The sequence below is a fragment of the Danio rerio genome, chromosome 16 (assembly GCF_052040795.2).
Source record: "Danio rerio strain M-AB ecotype USA chromosome 16, GRCz13ab, whole genome shotgun sequence".
Lineage (NCBI taxonomy): Eukaryota > Metazoa > Chordata > Actinopteri > Cypriniformes > Danionidae > Danio > Danio rerio.
Window position 1 is genome coordinate 10104794 of NC_141036.1, and position 17081 is coordinate 10121874.

Sequence of the window (17081 nt, forward strand, 5' to 3'; positions counted from 1 at the left end):
GCTACCTTTGCAAAAAAAAAAAAAAAAACGTTTTTGTGTCTGTCTGAATTTATATTGAGTGTCTGTTGAAACACTGACAGCAATGCACTGTGATTTGGCATCACTTGCACATTTGTGCTTTATTTCCTTCACTTGCCATGCTGAAACACATAAATATTCCACACACGCATCGACACAGATTTACATACTAATAGGTGATTCGACAGGTCTTCTCATGGATGGGAAAGGTAATCGGAAGCGTACAAAAGCAGAAATGCTTTGTTGCAATTGTTTTTTATTAACAAACCAATATTAATATTATATTATAGTATTATATATTTATAATGCATATTCTGAACCGTGGATCACAGGGTGCACCGAACCGTGGGAAAACAACGGGACAATACTTTTTTTTTTTACCAAAAACAACTGCATCTCATAAAACATATATATAATCTCACACTGCTAAAAATAGCATTTGTTTTACTGGAAATTATAGTTGTTGTTGTTTTTGTTCCCACTCCACCTACATTACTGTTAATTTAAAGGTTATTTCAAATAATCATTGTGGTGTGCTTGCATTTCTATCTCACGCATTCTTTCTCTGTCTGCAGACGACCTCCTCTGCTCTGAAAGGTGCCATCCAGCTGGGTATCGCACATACAGTGGGCAGCCTCAGTCAAAAAGCAGAGAGAGATGTCCTTATGCAGGACTTCTACGTTGTAGAGAGCATCTTCTTCCCCAGGTATGTGCAGGACAAGAAATGTGTGTTGAACTTCTCTACATTGATAGATTAGATGATCTAAAAAAAAAAAAATATATATATATATATATATATATATATATATATATATATATATATATATATATATATATATATATATATATATATATATATATCTAAATATATCTAAAATATAGATATATTTGTAGCTATTTAAATGAAATAAAATGGTTGTATTGACTTTTAAGGAAAATTTGTCTTTATAAATCAAGTGTGATAGCAACTAATAGTCATTCTGTGTTCACACCTCGTAATAGTGGGCATCTTGTCAGATTTTATATAGTTGATGTCAGAATTATTAGCCCTCCTTTTCCCCAATTTTTGTGTAATTGAGAGACTATTTTTTCAACACACTTCTAAACAATAGTTTTAATAACTGATTTCTTTTGTCTTTGTCCTGATGACAGTATTTAATATTTTACTAGATGTTTTTGAAGATACTAGTATTCAACTTAAAGTGCAATTTAAAGGCTAAACTAGGTTAATCGGTAAAGTTAGGGTAATTAGGCAAGTCATTTTATAACAGTTATTTGTTCTCTAGACAATCAAAAAGTTTTATTGCTTAAGGGCGCTGATAATAATGACCTTAAAATAGTTTTTAAACTGCTTTTACTCTAGCCATAATAAAACAATAAAATAAATTTCCCTCAGAAAACAAACTATTTAGGAAATACTGTGAAAATGTCCTGGCTCTGTTAAACATCATTTTGGCAATATTTGAAAAGGAAATAAAAATTAACATGAGGGCTAATCATTTTGACTTCAACTGTATATAATTTAGAAAGCCATAACTCTGTGTCTGTATTGACCTCCCTGTTTTCGTCCTACAGTGAAGGAAGTAATTTGACTCCAGCACATCACCATGGTGACTTCAGGTTTAAGACCTACGCCCCCATTGCCTTCCGTTACTTCCGAGAACTCTTTGGCATTCGGCCTGACGACTATCTGGTTAGATATAACACGCACACAGATACACAAAAAACACATCTTGAGATTTTTTAAAAAGTTAGTTTATAAAATAAAGGTTTGTGAGTAAACAGAGTAAGAAATTACTATTGACCCGACCCATTTAAATAAGGATTAACATAATAATAAATATTATTTATATTGTATTTATGAATATTATTACCTTAATAGTACATTTTTATATGATGGTATTAATAATATTCATATATAAATGCAGATCTTTGATAATCAATATTACATATCAGGGCTCGAAATTAACTTTTTTACTTGGTAGCACTGGTGCTCCCAACTTCAAAAATTTAGGAGCACCCACCAAAAATGAATGAGCACCGCTGCAAATTGTATTTTAAGGGACTTATTGTATTTTAAAACAACATCAATTAGGACTAACAAAAACCAGAAAGAACTATCTAACTAATGCTGAGATGACATTGATATTTGTGTGCAATAATTTCAAAATGTGTATGTCTAATAATTATAGAATATTAATGATGATGAAAATGACAATAATAGTAACAATGAATTACATTTGTCATCATCATGCTGCCTTGAACGTGCTTGAATGTAAGTTATCTGCTATAAAAAGTCTGTTACTTTATGAAAAATAAATGTATAGTTTGCATCAAACAAAAATGAAGCATTGCAGTAAGAAATATTTATTTTGTACTGCTAAACAGCATATATATGCATGTCAGTTTAATAAATAATATTTCTGCTACAAAACAAACAAAAGATTATAATAAATAATTAAATTCAAGGCTGAAAGCTGCAAAACAGTCATCAGTAACTAAATAGAAAAATGTATATACACCTCAAGAAAGAATAGACAAAAGAAAGTAAGTAAAGTCTCACTTCTATCACTCTTTAAAAGTTTTGGTTTCAGTTTGTGTCAATTTAAATGTTTAGTCTGAGCTGATTTTCATTTTTCTGTGTTTGTGGAAAAGCAGGCGAGTCAGCCGACCCAATTTATGAGCAGGTTGAGCACCGGCGCAATACCGCTGTTTGTTATGAGCCGCAGTTTCAGTGTAAACTTAGTAAAGACGAGCTTCTTTGGCGATGATATGTACAGTATTAGATTTGACTTTTAGCGGACATTTGCGCTGAACATGCAGTGAATGCAGCGCATCGAGATTCGGGCACGTACTCGATTGATCTCAGCTGGCGGATCAATATTCACCACGTCATGGCCAAAATGGTCGCAATTTCGAGCCCTGCATATTATTAGGTATTTAATAAAACTAGTTATATAGTTTTAGTATGTTTTCATAATACTCACTGATGAAGCCATAAAATAATGTTAAATGGATCCTAGATTATATTTTCCTACATATGTGCACTACAAGTGTTTTTTGTTTGTTTGTTTGTTAAATTAAAACTCATATATTTTTAGAGATCAAATGTGGCAAAAAACAGTTATTGTAAATATAGTAATATTTCACATAAATACTGTTTTAATTAAATATAAAATATATATATATTGTTCCATCTAACAGTCATGCTATACGAGTTCATTGTCTTTAGAGCAGGGATGCCCAAACTAGGGCCTGCAGGCCAAAGTTGGCCCTTTGATTTTTCCCGTCATCCCATCTGAGAAAAGAGGGAGAATGATGGGGAAGGTTTCAAGACTAACTGAAATGTAATGTTTCAATTAAATGGTGTAAATGAATCAGATTTAGTTTAAATGTACACACTGTCACCTGGCAATGCAGAGAGTTTGGTGAACAAATAAAGGCAATGGCAGATTCTGCTTGACTAGTGTATTCAGCATTTAACTCCACTGTGTTATACATGTAATGTTTTTATTACAATAAAAGTTAATACTTCATTAGTAAATACGATTTAAAGTTATGCTTTTCTTTATATTATAATATTGTTATGAAGTAAATTAGGAAATTACCCATGTCAACTTTAATGTAGTTTAGTTTGGTATATTTACCTTTGTCCCACGGCTCTCAATGATATTTGGTTTTTGGCCCTTAATATGAAAAGGTTTGCGGACGCCTGCTTTAGAGACACTCCTGATGTGTTTGTTTTGTGTCTTCTTGCTTTCTGCAGTACTCGCTGTGTAACGATCCCTTGATCGAACTGTCCAATCCTGGAGCAAGCGGATCCATCTTTTACGTGACCAGCGATGATGAGTTTATTATTAAAACAGTCATGCACAAAGAGGCAGAGTTCCTGCAGAAACTACTGCCTGGGTACTTCATGGTGAGCAATAAGCACTTGTGTATTTTAGAATTTTTGAAAATGTGGACGACAACAAACTCTCCTTTGATAGTTCTGTATGTAAAAAGAATAAAATATTAAGAACAGAACAGTAATGCATGTTTTAATCCAAAATGGCAGCTTTTGTTTATGATATTCTTTACTCTTTCCTCTCTTAGAACCTGAATCAGAACAAAAGAACGCTGCTCCCAAAGTTTTATGGCTTGTATTGCGTTCAGGCGGGTGGAAAGAACATCCGTATCGTTGTTATGAATAATCTGTTGCCTCGCAGTGTGCCTATGCACCTCAAATATGACCTGAAGGGCTCAACATACAAGCGGCGTGCCTCTCCTAAAGAGAGAGACAAGAGTGTGCCCACTTACAAAGACTTGGATTTCATTCAGGACATGCCAGAGGGCATCCAGCTGGAGCCAGACAACTACAATGCACTCTGCAAAACTATCCAGCGGGACTGCCTGGTGAGCATGCATGTCTGGGGGTGTGTGATATTGCATGCTAGTTTTAGAATTATAAATATGGTGATGATTTTGATTAGTGCTGTGCACAATATATAGCATTATTCAAACTTTGATGGTTGGTAAGAACTTTTTGTTGTTCATTCTATTCACTAAAGTCTGTATTTAAAACAACAAAACAGTCATTACTCTAGTCTTTATTGTCACAGAAATCTTCCCAGAATTATTCTAATGTTCTGATTGGTGCTCATGTGATGCATTTTTCAATATTCTTTGATTAATACATCAAAATAATAGCAGTTTTAAAATAATAATAATACAATAGCAGTCTAATATGTCTTTGCAGAATAGAAGTTAAGAATTAAGATTTCATATCTTGTGGGAATTATTTGTTTTTTTTTCTTTACTTTTATGTGAAAACCGTTCCTTTTCATTCGTTCATTAATTTTCCTTTAGCTTAGTCCTTTATTTATCAGGGGACGCCACAGTGGAATGAACCACCAACTATTCCAGCATATGTTTTACGCAGCAAATAAAAGACAAATTAAGTCTTTAGGAACAGATTTTTCAAGCCAGGTGGCGCATTAGACTAGGGGCTCATCTTTTTTTTCCAAAATGCATCACAAACTGCTTGAGGAAACTGTTGTATTATGATAATTGGGGATGAAAATAAATTGTTCAATAAGATGTTCTTGTGTTTACTAACTGTTTATTCAGTTAAACATGAATTTTTCTGTAGGCATATATAAGCTTGAAACAATGAATTTATTTGAATTATTTTTATTACCTTAATCCGACTAAAGTCATAATTGAACTAAACAGAAATGGAATTAAGACATGTGGAGTATGCATATATTAGTGGCATTATTGAAGTAAACACCGCAATTAAACTATTACCTTCATGTTGGACTTTTCACCATATTTTCCGACAAGATCCACACACGCGGCAGTCAGTAAAGGACCTCACACAAATACGCACACACATCGCGAAATGCAGACTTTTTTTGCTTTTCTTTTGGCATGCGTTATTGAATTCCTTAACACTCTCACCAGTCCTTACTCCTTATTTGTGTCTAATAGCCCAGTTTGTCACGGGTGCATGAATGAAATTTTCATGAGTTAAAGTGGAAACTGCCGAACTGCAGTTAAAGTCAGGCATCCTGCTGATTTGATTCAGAAGGGCACTTTTTTGTCAGACGGCTCACCGGTCAGGTATACATTCGTGCTAAAATATTAAGGTGAAAGTTACTGTAGCTTGCATAGAATAGACCCAGCTCCCAACCCAACTTTAAAAATAGATTAACGGTGATATTTATTTTTTTATCGCGCAATAAGAGTCTCGCGTTAACGCAGCACGATAACGGCCCACCACTAATCTATATTTATTGTTCATAGATAATATTTTTTGTTGTTTTTAACTCTGTTTTCTTTGCCTTTTTATTTTCGTCTGGGCTGGGTGGGTATGGGTATTAATGGAAATCTCAGTTAATAGAATAGTCCGTTGATATCATCTTTTGTGACTATATATGTATGTTTGATTATTTGATAAAAAGATCACAAAAAAAAGAAAATCTTTCAAATAAAACTATTTACTTAACCTTAAATTTTGAACTGTAGGTTTGCTAATAACATCAATTATAAATTTTCAATTGACCTTTATTTTAGGAATATCTTGCCTTATCGTATATTAATCTTTCATGTATTAAAGTTTTTGTTAATATATAAAAGGTAAAATGTGTTATTATAATCTATTATATTGATGCATATCAGTGAAAACTGCATTTTATACTGAAATTTTATACTTTTGCAGAGTTTGGTTTGAAAGAATACTTATTTTAGTGTCACGATAAATAACACTTTCAGAGCAAATATGTAGGTGTTGATGTTTGTAGAACACACGATAAGATTTTATTGTTTGCTATATTGTCTTTATTGGTCGATCTCTGTATTTAACAGCTGCTGCAGAGCTTTAAGATTATGGACTACAGTCTATTGGTGGGGGTCCATAATACAGATCTGGCATCTCGAGAGCGAGCAGGGGTGGTGGAGGGTGGTGGATCTGAGGGGACCGTGACACCCGACCACAGGAGACCACAGATTCAAAAAGCACTGTACAGCACCGCTATGGAGTCCATACAGGGAGAGGCCAAAGGGAAAGGAACCCTGGAAACAGAGGACCAGTTAGTCTTCATTTTATTATTCTATTCTTTATAATTATTATTACTCATTATGGTTTTTCTTTTAACAAACTTTTAACTCTTGTATTTTTTCTACCCTTCAATGTCTTGGATAGTTTATTTTTTATTTAGTTTGCCTGCAGTATATGATAGTCATTTTAACAACATTTCAGTTGGTTGAAAACACTGTTTTGTCCACAGATGGGGGGGAATCCCAGCACGCAACAGTAGAGGAGAGAGAATATTGGTTTATATTGGGATCATCGACATATTGCAGTCGTACAGGTGACTTGTCACGACAGTTGTAATGTACAGGTTGTTTGTGACCATCGTTTAAATCTCTCCTTCACTTCTTCCTTTAGATTTATCAAAAAACTAGAGCATTCCTGGAAGGCCTTGGTTCATGATGGGGTAGGTCATCTGTTTCTTTACCTGCCTTAAAAGCAAGCATTGTGGCAATTTTTCCTCACCATGCATTATGAACAATGACTTTTTAGGACACAGTCTCCGTACATCGGCCTGGATTCTATGCTGAACGGTTCCAACGTTTTATGTGCAACACAGTTTTTAAGAAAACACGTAAGTGGAGATAGTTTACTCAAAAATAAAAAAGAAAATGGGCATGAAAATGTCATCAGAAAATGTCATCAGTTACACAATTTAAAACACTTCAAATGGGAAGTGCAAATGAGATTTCTGTCGCTCCACCTTTATGGAGTAAAAAAAAAAAGTGAGGATAAATTGTGAGGATAATAAAAAATAAAGTGATTTGTTCTTTTGAAGAGACGTGATTGCATTATTTAACAAGTAGATTAAATTAAGTCTATTGTTCACATTCAAACATTGATCACCACACATTAAAAAATAAATTTTAAAGCACCATGAAGCAATAGTTTAATGATTATATAAACCATATGGCTTCAGATTACTTGGATTATGTTAGTTACTGGTATTACTTATACAATGCCTTTTGTGAAGCTTGAAAGTTATAGTAAAATGGTTTTTCGGTGAAGGTATGAACATCTTTCATGTGTCACTATGTTGTTTATGTTTTTTTTAAAAATGAAGTGTTGTGGGTTTTGAGTAAACAACCATTTTCTAACTTGTCTTTATCTTTGCCATTGAGCTTTTAGTCTATTTCTGATGGCATCATTCAACTCCTCTTTCTATTCTCAGTAAAATCATCTCCCTCAAAGAAGAGTCGAAGTGGCTGCTCGAGTGTTGTAAGACGCCTTCCGATGGGAAGCACTGCTTCTGCCCCCGGTAGTCAGACACTTGCTGATGCTAGACTTGTGTACCGTACTCACCTAAACCAGTCGGATTTAGAAGGAGAGAGTGGTGAGTAGCACAGCCAAACTATTAAGCTTGTTAATTGTCTTCATTCTTCAAACAAAAGCTGCTTCTGGAGGGTCCCTGTCCTGCAATTTATTTAATACTGTTTTATTTAACCAGAATAAAATGGGCAGAACAACTGTTTAAAAGACATCTTGAACATACAAACATATGTAAATAACTGTTACATAAATACCTGTTTAAAAATGAATCTTTTTGCTGACATTTCATTTAAAAATACACCAGCCAGATGGAGCAGCATACATAAAATCCTTCTTACATAATTCAGTTAGAATAAAAGGAACAGGAAGTATAACAGTTCGAAGGAAGAAATATTTCTGCATATTTTCACATCGTATAAGACAACACAGGGCTCAACAATAAGCACTGCCTGATGGGCCATCATTACTGGCCCGATTCGGACAGTGCTGTTGTCACTAAAGTTTAATTTGTCTGCGACTATTTGTCAATTGCGTGCATTTAAAGTTTGAGTTTTCAAATTTTTAAATGCTATCTTCTCATAATGCTTTTCGTTTCCTCTTATCTGATTTGATGTTTTGAGCATGCTATTTTTTTCTGTTACCCGGTACCGGTACATCGAAGAAACGGCAACATCAAATAATAAGGCTTAAAGAAAATGTCTTTTTCTAACGTCTTGGAAGCAGACATTTACGTGGGAACAATACAACAACAAAATAAAGTGACGTTTTGCACGATTTGCCGTCAGTTTGACAAGTCAACCACCTTTTAATAAATAATTTCAAACTGCAATAAAATACCTGCACATTTTCCATACTGCTTGTTTGTTTGCATAACACGCTGAACTTTGCTCATTATACATTTATAACCATTTTTTAAAATATTGAAATTCTAGTTTCACAGACATTATTTTGACACATTATTTAAAATATGTGGCTAAAAATAGCTAATAACTTCTTAACTTTTAATTATTTAATTTTGTAATTTTTTGATGGGGCCAGTGAAAATTTTTAAAGGGGAAGTAAAGGTCTAAACCGCTCACCCGATTGTACCAGTAGAAAAAATCCTTAGCTGCAACAAAAATATGAAGGCAACATCTCCAAGTGTGCTTTATATATATACATACATACATATATATATATATATATATATATATATATATATATATATATATATATATATATATATATATATATATATATATATATATATATATATAATCAATATAAATATATATATATATATATATATATTTATATTGATTATATATATATGTATATATATATATATATATATATATATATATATATATATATATATATATACCAACGTTCTATTTCACTTTCTTTTTGTGAAATAGTACTGCATTTTACAACGTACTGCATTTCGTTGCCTTGTACTTATACATTTGTAATGACAAAGTTGAATGTAATCAAAAATTTCAAAAATCACATTTTTTTCATTGTAACAAATTGTACAATATATCATCAGCATTCTAAAGAAAGGGTTAATATAGCAGATACTGTACTATGCTCTAAATGATTGGCGTCCAAGCCAATAAATCAATCCTTTTTATCATATGAGACAAATATATCAATCCAAACTAAGCATTTCATGACATAACTTAATGTTATTTATGTTGACTAGTGTCTGGGCCAAAAAGCTGCATGTGAGCAAACAAAGCAGATGTAATCTGTTTCTCGTTCCACAAAGGGAAACCAGATATGCGCACAGACAAAAGGCTGATTTATACTTCTGCGTCAAACACCGGCGTATGCTACGGCGCTGACGAATAGCCCTTCGCCGTGGCCGTCGCTGACGTGCACCTCTCAAAAATTGTAACTACACGTCGCAACGATGCGTAGCGCAAGCTCTGTGATTGGTCGGCTTGGTAGCACTGACGAGTCTGGGCGGGACCGAGAGCCGTGCGAATGGCGCGAGGGATTGTTTACAAGTGTGGAGTCCTGGGAAGGAGCTCCGGATGGAAAGTTTTGTTTTGCGTTTACCTCATAGTTAAAGTTGTTGCACGTCCGCCGGTTCCTGCCTCAAAATGAGCGAGTTTGAGCCACTTGTACATCCCGGAAGTGTTCAAGAAAAGCAAGAAAGCAGCGAAGAAACTCGACACAGAGGAACATTTACACCTTACTGCTAACTAGCGTTTCGGAAGTGTTAATGCAGACCAACAGAGACAGCGTGCAGAAGTATAAATGCACAGCCACGCGCATTGCATGCGCCGTGGGTTACGCCGGTCACCTGACGCAGAAGTATAAATCTGCTAAAGTGTAAACAAAGCAGCATTTATTACCATTATCACAGTAATTCTCATTCACCATGGAGGGATTTACTTGTGCAAATACTTTTTTCAAGTTTATACTTTAAAATGTAAAAAAGAAATGGTTCTTTATATGTGATCAATATATGTAAACTATTAATTGATTGAATTTACAAAAATGGTGCTAGATTGTTATCAGGACAGATATATGAGATTTTTGTCATATCCATCAGCTCTGATGGGACGTGTGTTAGCATTAGCGTATGTTTTTGGAGATGCATTGTTTAAAAGATTTCTGTGCATGATTTTCAGCTGTTATTCAGATAAAGTGTGAATAGGGGATAAGTTAAAGCATGCATGCATGTGTGATTGTTGTCCTCAGGCATGCCGTCAGACAGACCGGACTTGCTTCCACAAACTGATCCACTGGCTGGAAGCTCCAGTGAGTTTGCTGCCACAAATGTGTCATGTTCTTCACCCGGCAGCACAAGAATAACATCATCTTCACCTCCTCAAAGGTACTGCCACACTAATATTTGAGTCAATTTTTCATTTTTAAAGTTTCATGATCAGTTCTTTTGTTGAACTCTCTCTACTGCAGCTTCACAGTCACTTGTGTAATTATGGCTGCTCACTTACAGGTCAGTAGGTGTGGAAGTGCATAAATCTGCAGTCACAGAGCCTGACAACAGCACCCTCCACAGGTAAAAATCAAAAACAAGCTCAAGTCTTTTTATTCAAATGACTTTTTAAGGTTCAGGACACCCTGGAGTACTTTTTTATAATATTAACAGATCTGTTGAGCATGAGTTAAGACAATGTTGGCATCTGTCAGCTTTAATTGTGGGAAAAACAGGATAATTTTGAGCTTTTGTCAGCTAATTTCATCTTCCGGGTTAAAAATAATTTTTTGAGAGTAATGTGAATCTGCTAGTGGAGTTATGACATGTCGGTTTCCCATTATTATTCATAGCAGAGTAATTAAGAAGACTCTGCTTCTTATTCATTCATGCGAGCATGTGCTTTCCGAAAGCAAAGCAGACCTGCCAAGCTTTGACCCAGTGACTGGGTGAGACCGTGTCTGCTCATGGCACGGGTCGTATGTGTTTGTTTCCATGATCCACAGGGTTTGTTGCAAGTTTTTTTCAAGTATGAGAATTGGAGAATGGCGGACTTTGTTTTTTATAAGTTGAGTTTGTTACATTTAAAATCTCCACATTACCGGCAGTGCCAATGGTTGAACTAGACAGGGAAAGAGATCTGCTGCACTGCTATCCATTGTGTCTGCATTTAGACCCGGAGATTAAGGAGGAGAGAAGTCCTCATTTATAGTGTTTACATAAGCACGATTATCTTTATAATGACATAACAATATAATATAAATTGTGGTTTGTGTATATGAAATTACGAATAACATATGTAGCAGGGCATTAAATAGGCCTATATCTATAATCTTCTATGTGCAGCTGCTTTTACACAATCTACATTGTAAAAGCTCTATAGAAATGAAGATGAATTGAATTGAAATAAATTACTGTTTATTTCCTTGCATTTTGACTGTATAAACTATTAAATCATGCATCATCTCACGGTTTGTGTTTCATTTGGTGAGCCAACTGAGAGTTGTTCGCTCCCCTACTTTTTCTCCTGCTTTGTTGGCCATCCCCACTCCTCCCTCTGCTCGCAGAGCACCATGCCCATCACAAAGCTTTTTTTTTTTAAAATTAGGTAGACTTGAACCGAAAGAGGAGGGTTTCATGACCTTTTAACAGATAAACCAATACATATAATTTCCAAACTATATATTAGCTGCAATAATATACTTCAAAAAATGACATGCCCTGCTATTCAAAAGCTTGGGTAAGTACATTTTGTTTTTAGAACTTAATATTTTGAATTAGCAAAGATGCATTGCACTCCGTTTCATCAAAAGTGACAGTAAAGACTCACAGTTAAGACATCCTAAGTAGCAGATGTTTTTAATGATGATGATGATGATAATAATAATAATAAAATGCACAAAATAAGCATATTGGTGTAATTTTTTATTTTATTTTATTTGAATGACCATGAGACTGAATATTGGATTGATGCCATTTAAATTTCAACTTTGCTATCTAAGAAATAAAATATACTTTATATTAAATATATTAAAAAAAATTTAAATAGCAGCAGAGGGGGGAGGGGTTAATTTTACCGTATTTTTGAAATTTTGATCAAACAAATGTAGTCTTGGAAAACAAAGGAAAAACTCTTACTGATCTCAGTTTTTGGCAGGCCCGGATTGGCTAATCGGGAGGACCGGGAGAATTCCCGGTGGGCCGGTCCGTTTTTTGGCCGCGAGGGCCGATGTCCCTAGCTCCAGAATCTGTTGCTCTCAGCAGTCACACTTTTTAAATATAATTTATTTATTTACTTGACCACAGCCTTCTTATTTATTATTCTACCGCAGCTCTGCTCTTGTTATCTATTTTCTCGTAACCTCGTGAGCAAGATGCAGCCTGCAGGGTAATGATGATATAACTAGATATGTCACCATTCAACGTACAGCTGTTGTGGTACAGTGGTTAGCACAATAGGTTAAGACCCGGCCAACCAGGGTTCGGTCCTCGTCTATGAAGGTTTTTTTTTTTTTCATTTTTATTGTTAAGACATATAATACTGTAAGGGTTGTTGAACACTTGAAGTTCTAAAACAGCTGTTTTCTCAAAAAAAAAAAAAAGACGTGATAGTGTAATTAGAAACTGAATAGTCAGTGGTGAACTGAGGTGGGCCGGTCTAAGGCTTGAAACTCCAGGGCTGAAAAAGAGTCCCACTCCGGCCCTGGTTTTTGGTATTGTCATTTTTTTTTGTATATTTTGGTGAAGTAAATATGTAAAGACTCGCATCTTTTACTCTCTTTTACAGCACTGGAGCTGAATGCTTAGATGAGCAGTTAAGCAACGAAGATGCCATTTCACTCAAAGACATCATCCCAGAAACAGACATTTGTTTTGTATGTACAAATTTACACATATGCTAAACTTCCACTAAACTGTATTTTATTAAAGACCAAATTGCTTGCTTTTTCTAGTAAGAGCAGAACGAGGACAGAGGATGGAGGAGAAGAGCGTTTAGAGAGATGGAGACACAGAAGCCGCTTCTGAGTGCTTGCATGGTGGGGATTTTCTGTCATTCGGAGCTTCAGAAGAACTCCAGGTTTTCTCAGCACAAAGAAACATGTTTTAGCAAGACAGAGAGAAAAGAGAGTATAAAGAAATGCCATCAAGACAGAAGTTTTGATGGACTTTTCTTTTTCTCTTGCACAGGAAATGCTGCTAAAATCTGTTTTAACCACAAACAATACAAATGATTGGAAAGCACACACGCTTCACTGCCTTTGTTCTCTCTTAGACATTGAATCCAGAGCAATTAAGGATGCACAAACATATTATCATATTTTTTGGCATCACTTTACATTATCGTTGGAAGCAATGTTTCATAAATCTTTATTAGTGTAGATCTTTATTTATATAGATCTTTCAACCTGATTCTCTCTGAACTGGAGTGACTTGGACTAGTGGCTGCTAGCCTCCGGTTTTCTCATCTCTGAACGGATCAGAAATAAGCAGAGAAACTTCTATTTCTCAGTGGTATCTGTACATATTTTTGAAGGTAATAGTGTTAAGACTGTTTTTTTCTTTTTTCTTTTTGGAGTAAACCTGACGAGAGCATCTCATTGATGGGTTTTCCGGATCGTTCTATATTGAGACTGCATGCGCCCTAAGAGCAACGCATTTATAGAGGGGAAAATGACCAAAAAGTATTCCCACTTTGTTTCAGAGTTAAAGCGTTGAATGTTACAGATCGAAATATAACTTTGTATCTTCTAAATAAATCCCGCGTTCAGGCATAGTATTTTATGGTTAGTTGCTTTACATTTGCCTTCTCTGAGGTGTCACTAAGTAGATGTAGGTGTTTTGGTTTTGAAGCTGTTTAATTCACATCAACTCAGCATCTCTATGCATTTGCCTTTTCTTCCCACCCTGTCCTGTTGAAAGTTGCTCCTGCACATTGGACCAATCAGCTTTCACCTTTGAGAAACGGACAGACCCGCTTGCACGTCGTTTTCGTTATTTAATCAACGCACATATTGCCGCCATACCGAGGGCCGCCTAATATCTGTGTGTTGTTTATGTATATAATTCTGTAAATAATTATTCCTTCTGTGTCCTGGTATGTTATAACATGCTACTAATGTGCTCCTCTAGCACAGCAGCTATTGTCTTTTAACAAACATGTTGCGTTAGACTGATTTCTAGATCGTGCCATGATGTCTTCCAGTCATCTGCCTTAATGCAGCGTGTTGGTATTAAAAACACTCATTTTCAAAACTTACATGGCCTCCAAACATAAGGACCAACATGATCTGCTACATTTCGGGTATGCCGTCACTGAGGATTTTGTTACACGATGTTTTTCATTCAAGTGTTTTCTAGAATCCCACAAAACGCTGTAATGTGTAGACCAGACTGGGAATTTTTTCATCAATATCAGGAATGTTGGCAAATTTACATTCCAGTTTGATATATTGCTGCAATTTCCAGTTCAAATGATGGAAAATCTTTTATAACCATGGGGAATTTCTTTGGTACATTTGTGCTGTTTAGACTCGGCTTAAGAATAAATAAGCATATAAACTAATAAAGAGTAAGGAAAATAGACACTAATGGAGTAATGTAAACACTAGTTTATAGAGCAGACGCAAAGGAAACTGTTGCCTGATGAATCTCTATCCATCAGAGCTTTGTTTATTAAAGAAAACGAATCATTTTGACAGCCTGTACTTCGAGTTTCTCAGTGACTGTAATGGAAATAGTGTAGTCTGAAGCATTTCAGGCTTCTTGATACCTCTTGCACACGCTAAGATCTCAGACTGGCTTTGCACTCTTGAAATATTTAGATGAAGGGCTGGCTGTAGTCTCGAACAGTATCGCGTTGTCCCAAATAAAACCGTTGGCGAAACTGCAGCTCTTAAAACCATTGGAGTTTGGGACCGAAGTGAATATTTGCAAAGGATTTGCCTTTGCAGAACTGAAGAAAATGCAAATTGAGTATATGCACAGGAAGTACTATGACTGTATTGATGAAACCCTGTATAAGGCTTCACAGCGGATGCAGTATTTATGCTAGGTGTTTTTTTATGTTTGTTAAAAATATACCTGCACACACAAGGTGTGGGTGTTGAGTTGGTCAGTGGGTATTTAAAAGATTTTAAATAGCTTGCTTTTTCTGTTTCTTGATTTACTTTTTTTCTCCTCAATCGTTAACTATACTCATATTAATCCTTAGAGGCCTACATTACATTCAGTTTTTTGCATTTATCTTATATTTGTTTAGTGCTAAGGGGTCTACGATGATGGAGATGTGTTACTTTTATAAACATCTTAATATTGCACACAGTGTTCTTATTAGTTTCGCTTTCACTATGGTGCTTCTTATTTGCTTGATAAAATGCCTCTTTTCAAAAGGCCTCCTAATGTCTGATGATCTAAATTTCATAGTTTATAACATTTGATTTGATCGGCTGTCACTGGCTTGATTTCTCATAGAAGTCTAAGCACATTGGTATAATACTATTATTATTTATTATAATTTTTTTTCCTTTTGCAATTCAAGCCTCACTTTCATTTGTTTTATGTGGGGTTTTGATATTTATTTATTTGTGTTTGTGATCCAACGATCACTACCTTTCTCTGACCAACTCTCAGTACTGATCAATCTATTTGTAAGGGTTTCTGATGTTTTTAAGAAAGTACAAAGATTGCTTTACATTTTATCCTGACAATAATACAAATGCAGTGAAAACGAAGGTAAAATTGTTCATGCGGTGTAACAAGTCGAACAGACACAGATATTCTTCATGTTGGACTTGTTGTCCAGTGTTTGTATTAGTACAAGGAATATTTGCACAACAGACACATCAGTCGTGCACATTGCACACCGGATTAAATGCTGGCAACTCTGACACTAAACAGACAACCAATATACTGCAATATATTCACTTCTGTCAGTGTATTTCAGTGATTGTATTTATTAAGAAACGTTCTGTTATCTTCTTCTCTCTTTTTTTTTTTTACTCATGGACCTGAAAGGATTTTCAATTCTCTATGTACCATATAAATGATTGTAATAGGCTGTATAATCTGGCAGTAGTTTTTGTGATCTTACTATGTATTTTATTTCAGGTCAGAGGGAAGTTCTCGACAATATAAAGCATATTTTGTATTTTATGTGTTTAGGGAATGTCCATGGTAAAGTTCTATTCATTTTAAAATCTGTAAAAGCTCTTGCTGGGCTTTTCTACATCTGAATGTCTGATGGTGTCAGGAACTATGACTGACAACTGTAAGTACTTTGAGGACTATATTTTTATCGGGCGTGTATAAAACATGTACAAAATATGTATATAAGCAAGTCACGGAAATGCCTTTTTCTTGTGTGGTGTTTGCAGCCTGTTTCTCCTACCATCATTCAGTAATGTGGTGATGTTTTTCACATTGTCTTTCTGATAAAACAAAAAATAAAATATTTTCCAAACCACTTTCTCCCTCCCCTTTGGTTTTTGCCAATTATATTTTTCTTTGGAAAAGTAGCAAACACATAGTGCATGATTAGCTACGGTATAAGGGGAAAAAGACGACTGACTAATTTAAATAGTTCCAATCCCTGCCATGCACTACTTTAACCAATAATCGGACACTTAGTGTTTGCTTCCTGTTTCTTCTACCATCATTCAGTATTTAGGTGATGTTCTTTCACTTTGTCTTTGTGATAAAAAAAATTAAAAAATTCCTCACCACCTTTGAATTTTCACTCAGAATTGTCTAATATGGAAGTAGAGAACATGCATTACATGAATAATTAAGGTG

The 17081-nt window shown here is 35.0% G+C and overlaps 1 protein-coding gene and 1 long non-coding RNA gene across 6 annotated transcripts in view; both read left to right on the forward strand.

Moving 5' to 3' along the window:
- pip5k1ab (phosphatidylinositol-4-phosphate 5-kinase, type I, alpha, b) overlaps positions 1-16752 on the forward strand; it is a 36899-nt gene extending 20147 nt beyond the window's left edge. For 2 of the 5 annotated variants that reach the window (XR_015510404.1, XR_015510406.1), the window contains 13 exons: positions 594-724; positions 1594-1711; positions 3785-3937; positions 4114-4413; positions 6367-6590; positions 6789-6872; positions 6950-6998; positions 7085-7166; positions 7764-7925; positions 10553-10688; positions 10772-10874; positions 13078-13165; positions 13244-16752. Coding sequence is in view for 2 of the 5 variants with exons in the window: in XM_087285653.1 (XP_087141779.1) it covers positions 594-724; positions 1594-1711; positions 3785-3937; positions 4114-4413; positions 6367-6590; positions 6789-6872; positions 6950-6998; positions 7085-7166; positions 7764-7925; positions 10553-10688; positions 10812-10874; positions 13078-13165; positions 13244-13246 (1593 nt within the window). In the remaining 3 variants the exon portion in view is untranslated. 5 annotated transcript variants of the gene reach the window in all.
- Positions 1-17081, forward strand: part of LOC147833274 (uncharacterized) — a 331056-nt gene that overhangs the window by 284902 nt on the left and 29073 nt on the right. The gene's annotated exons all lie outside the window — the stretch shown is intronic.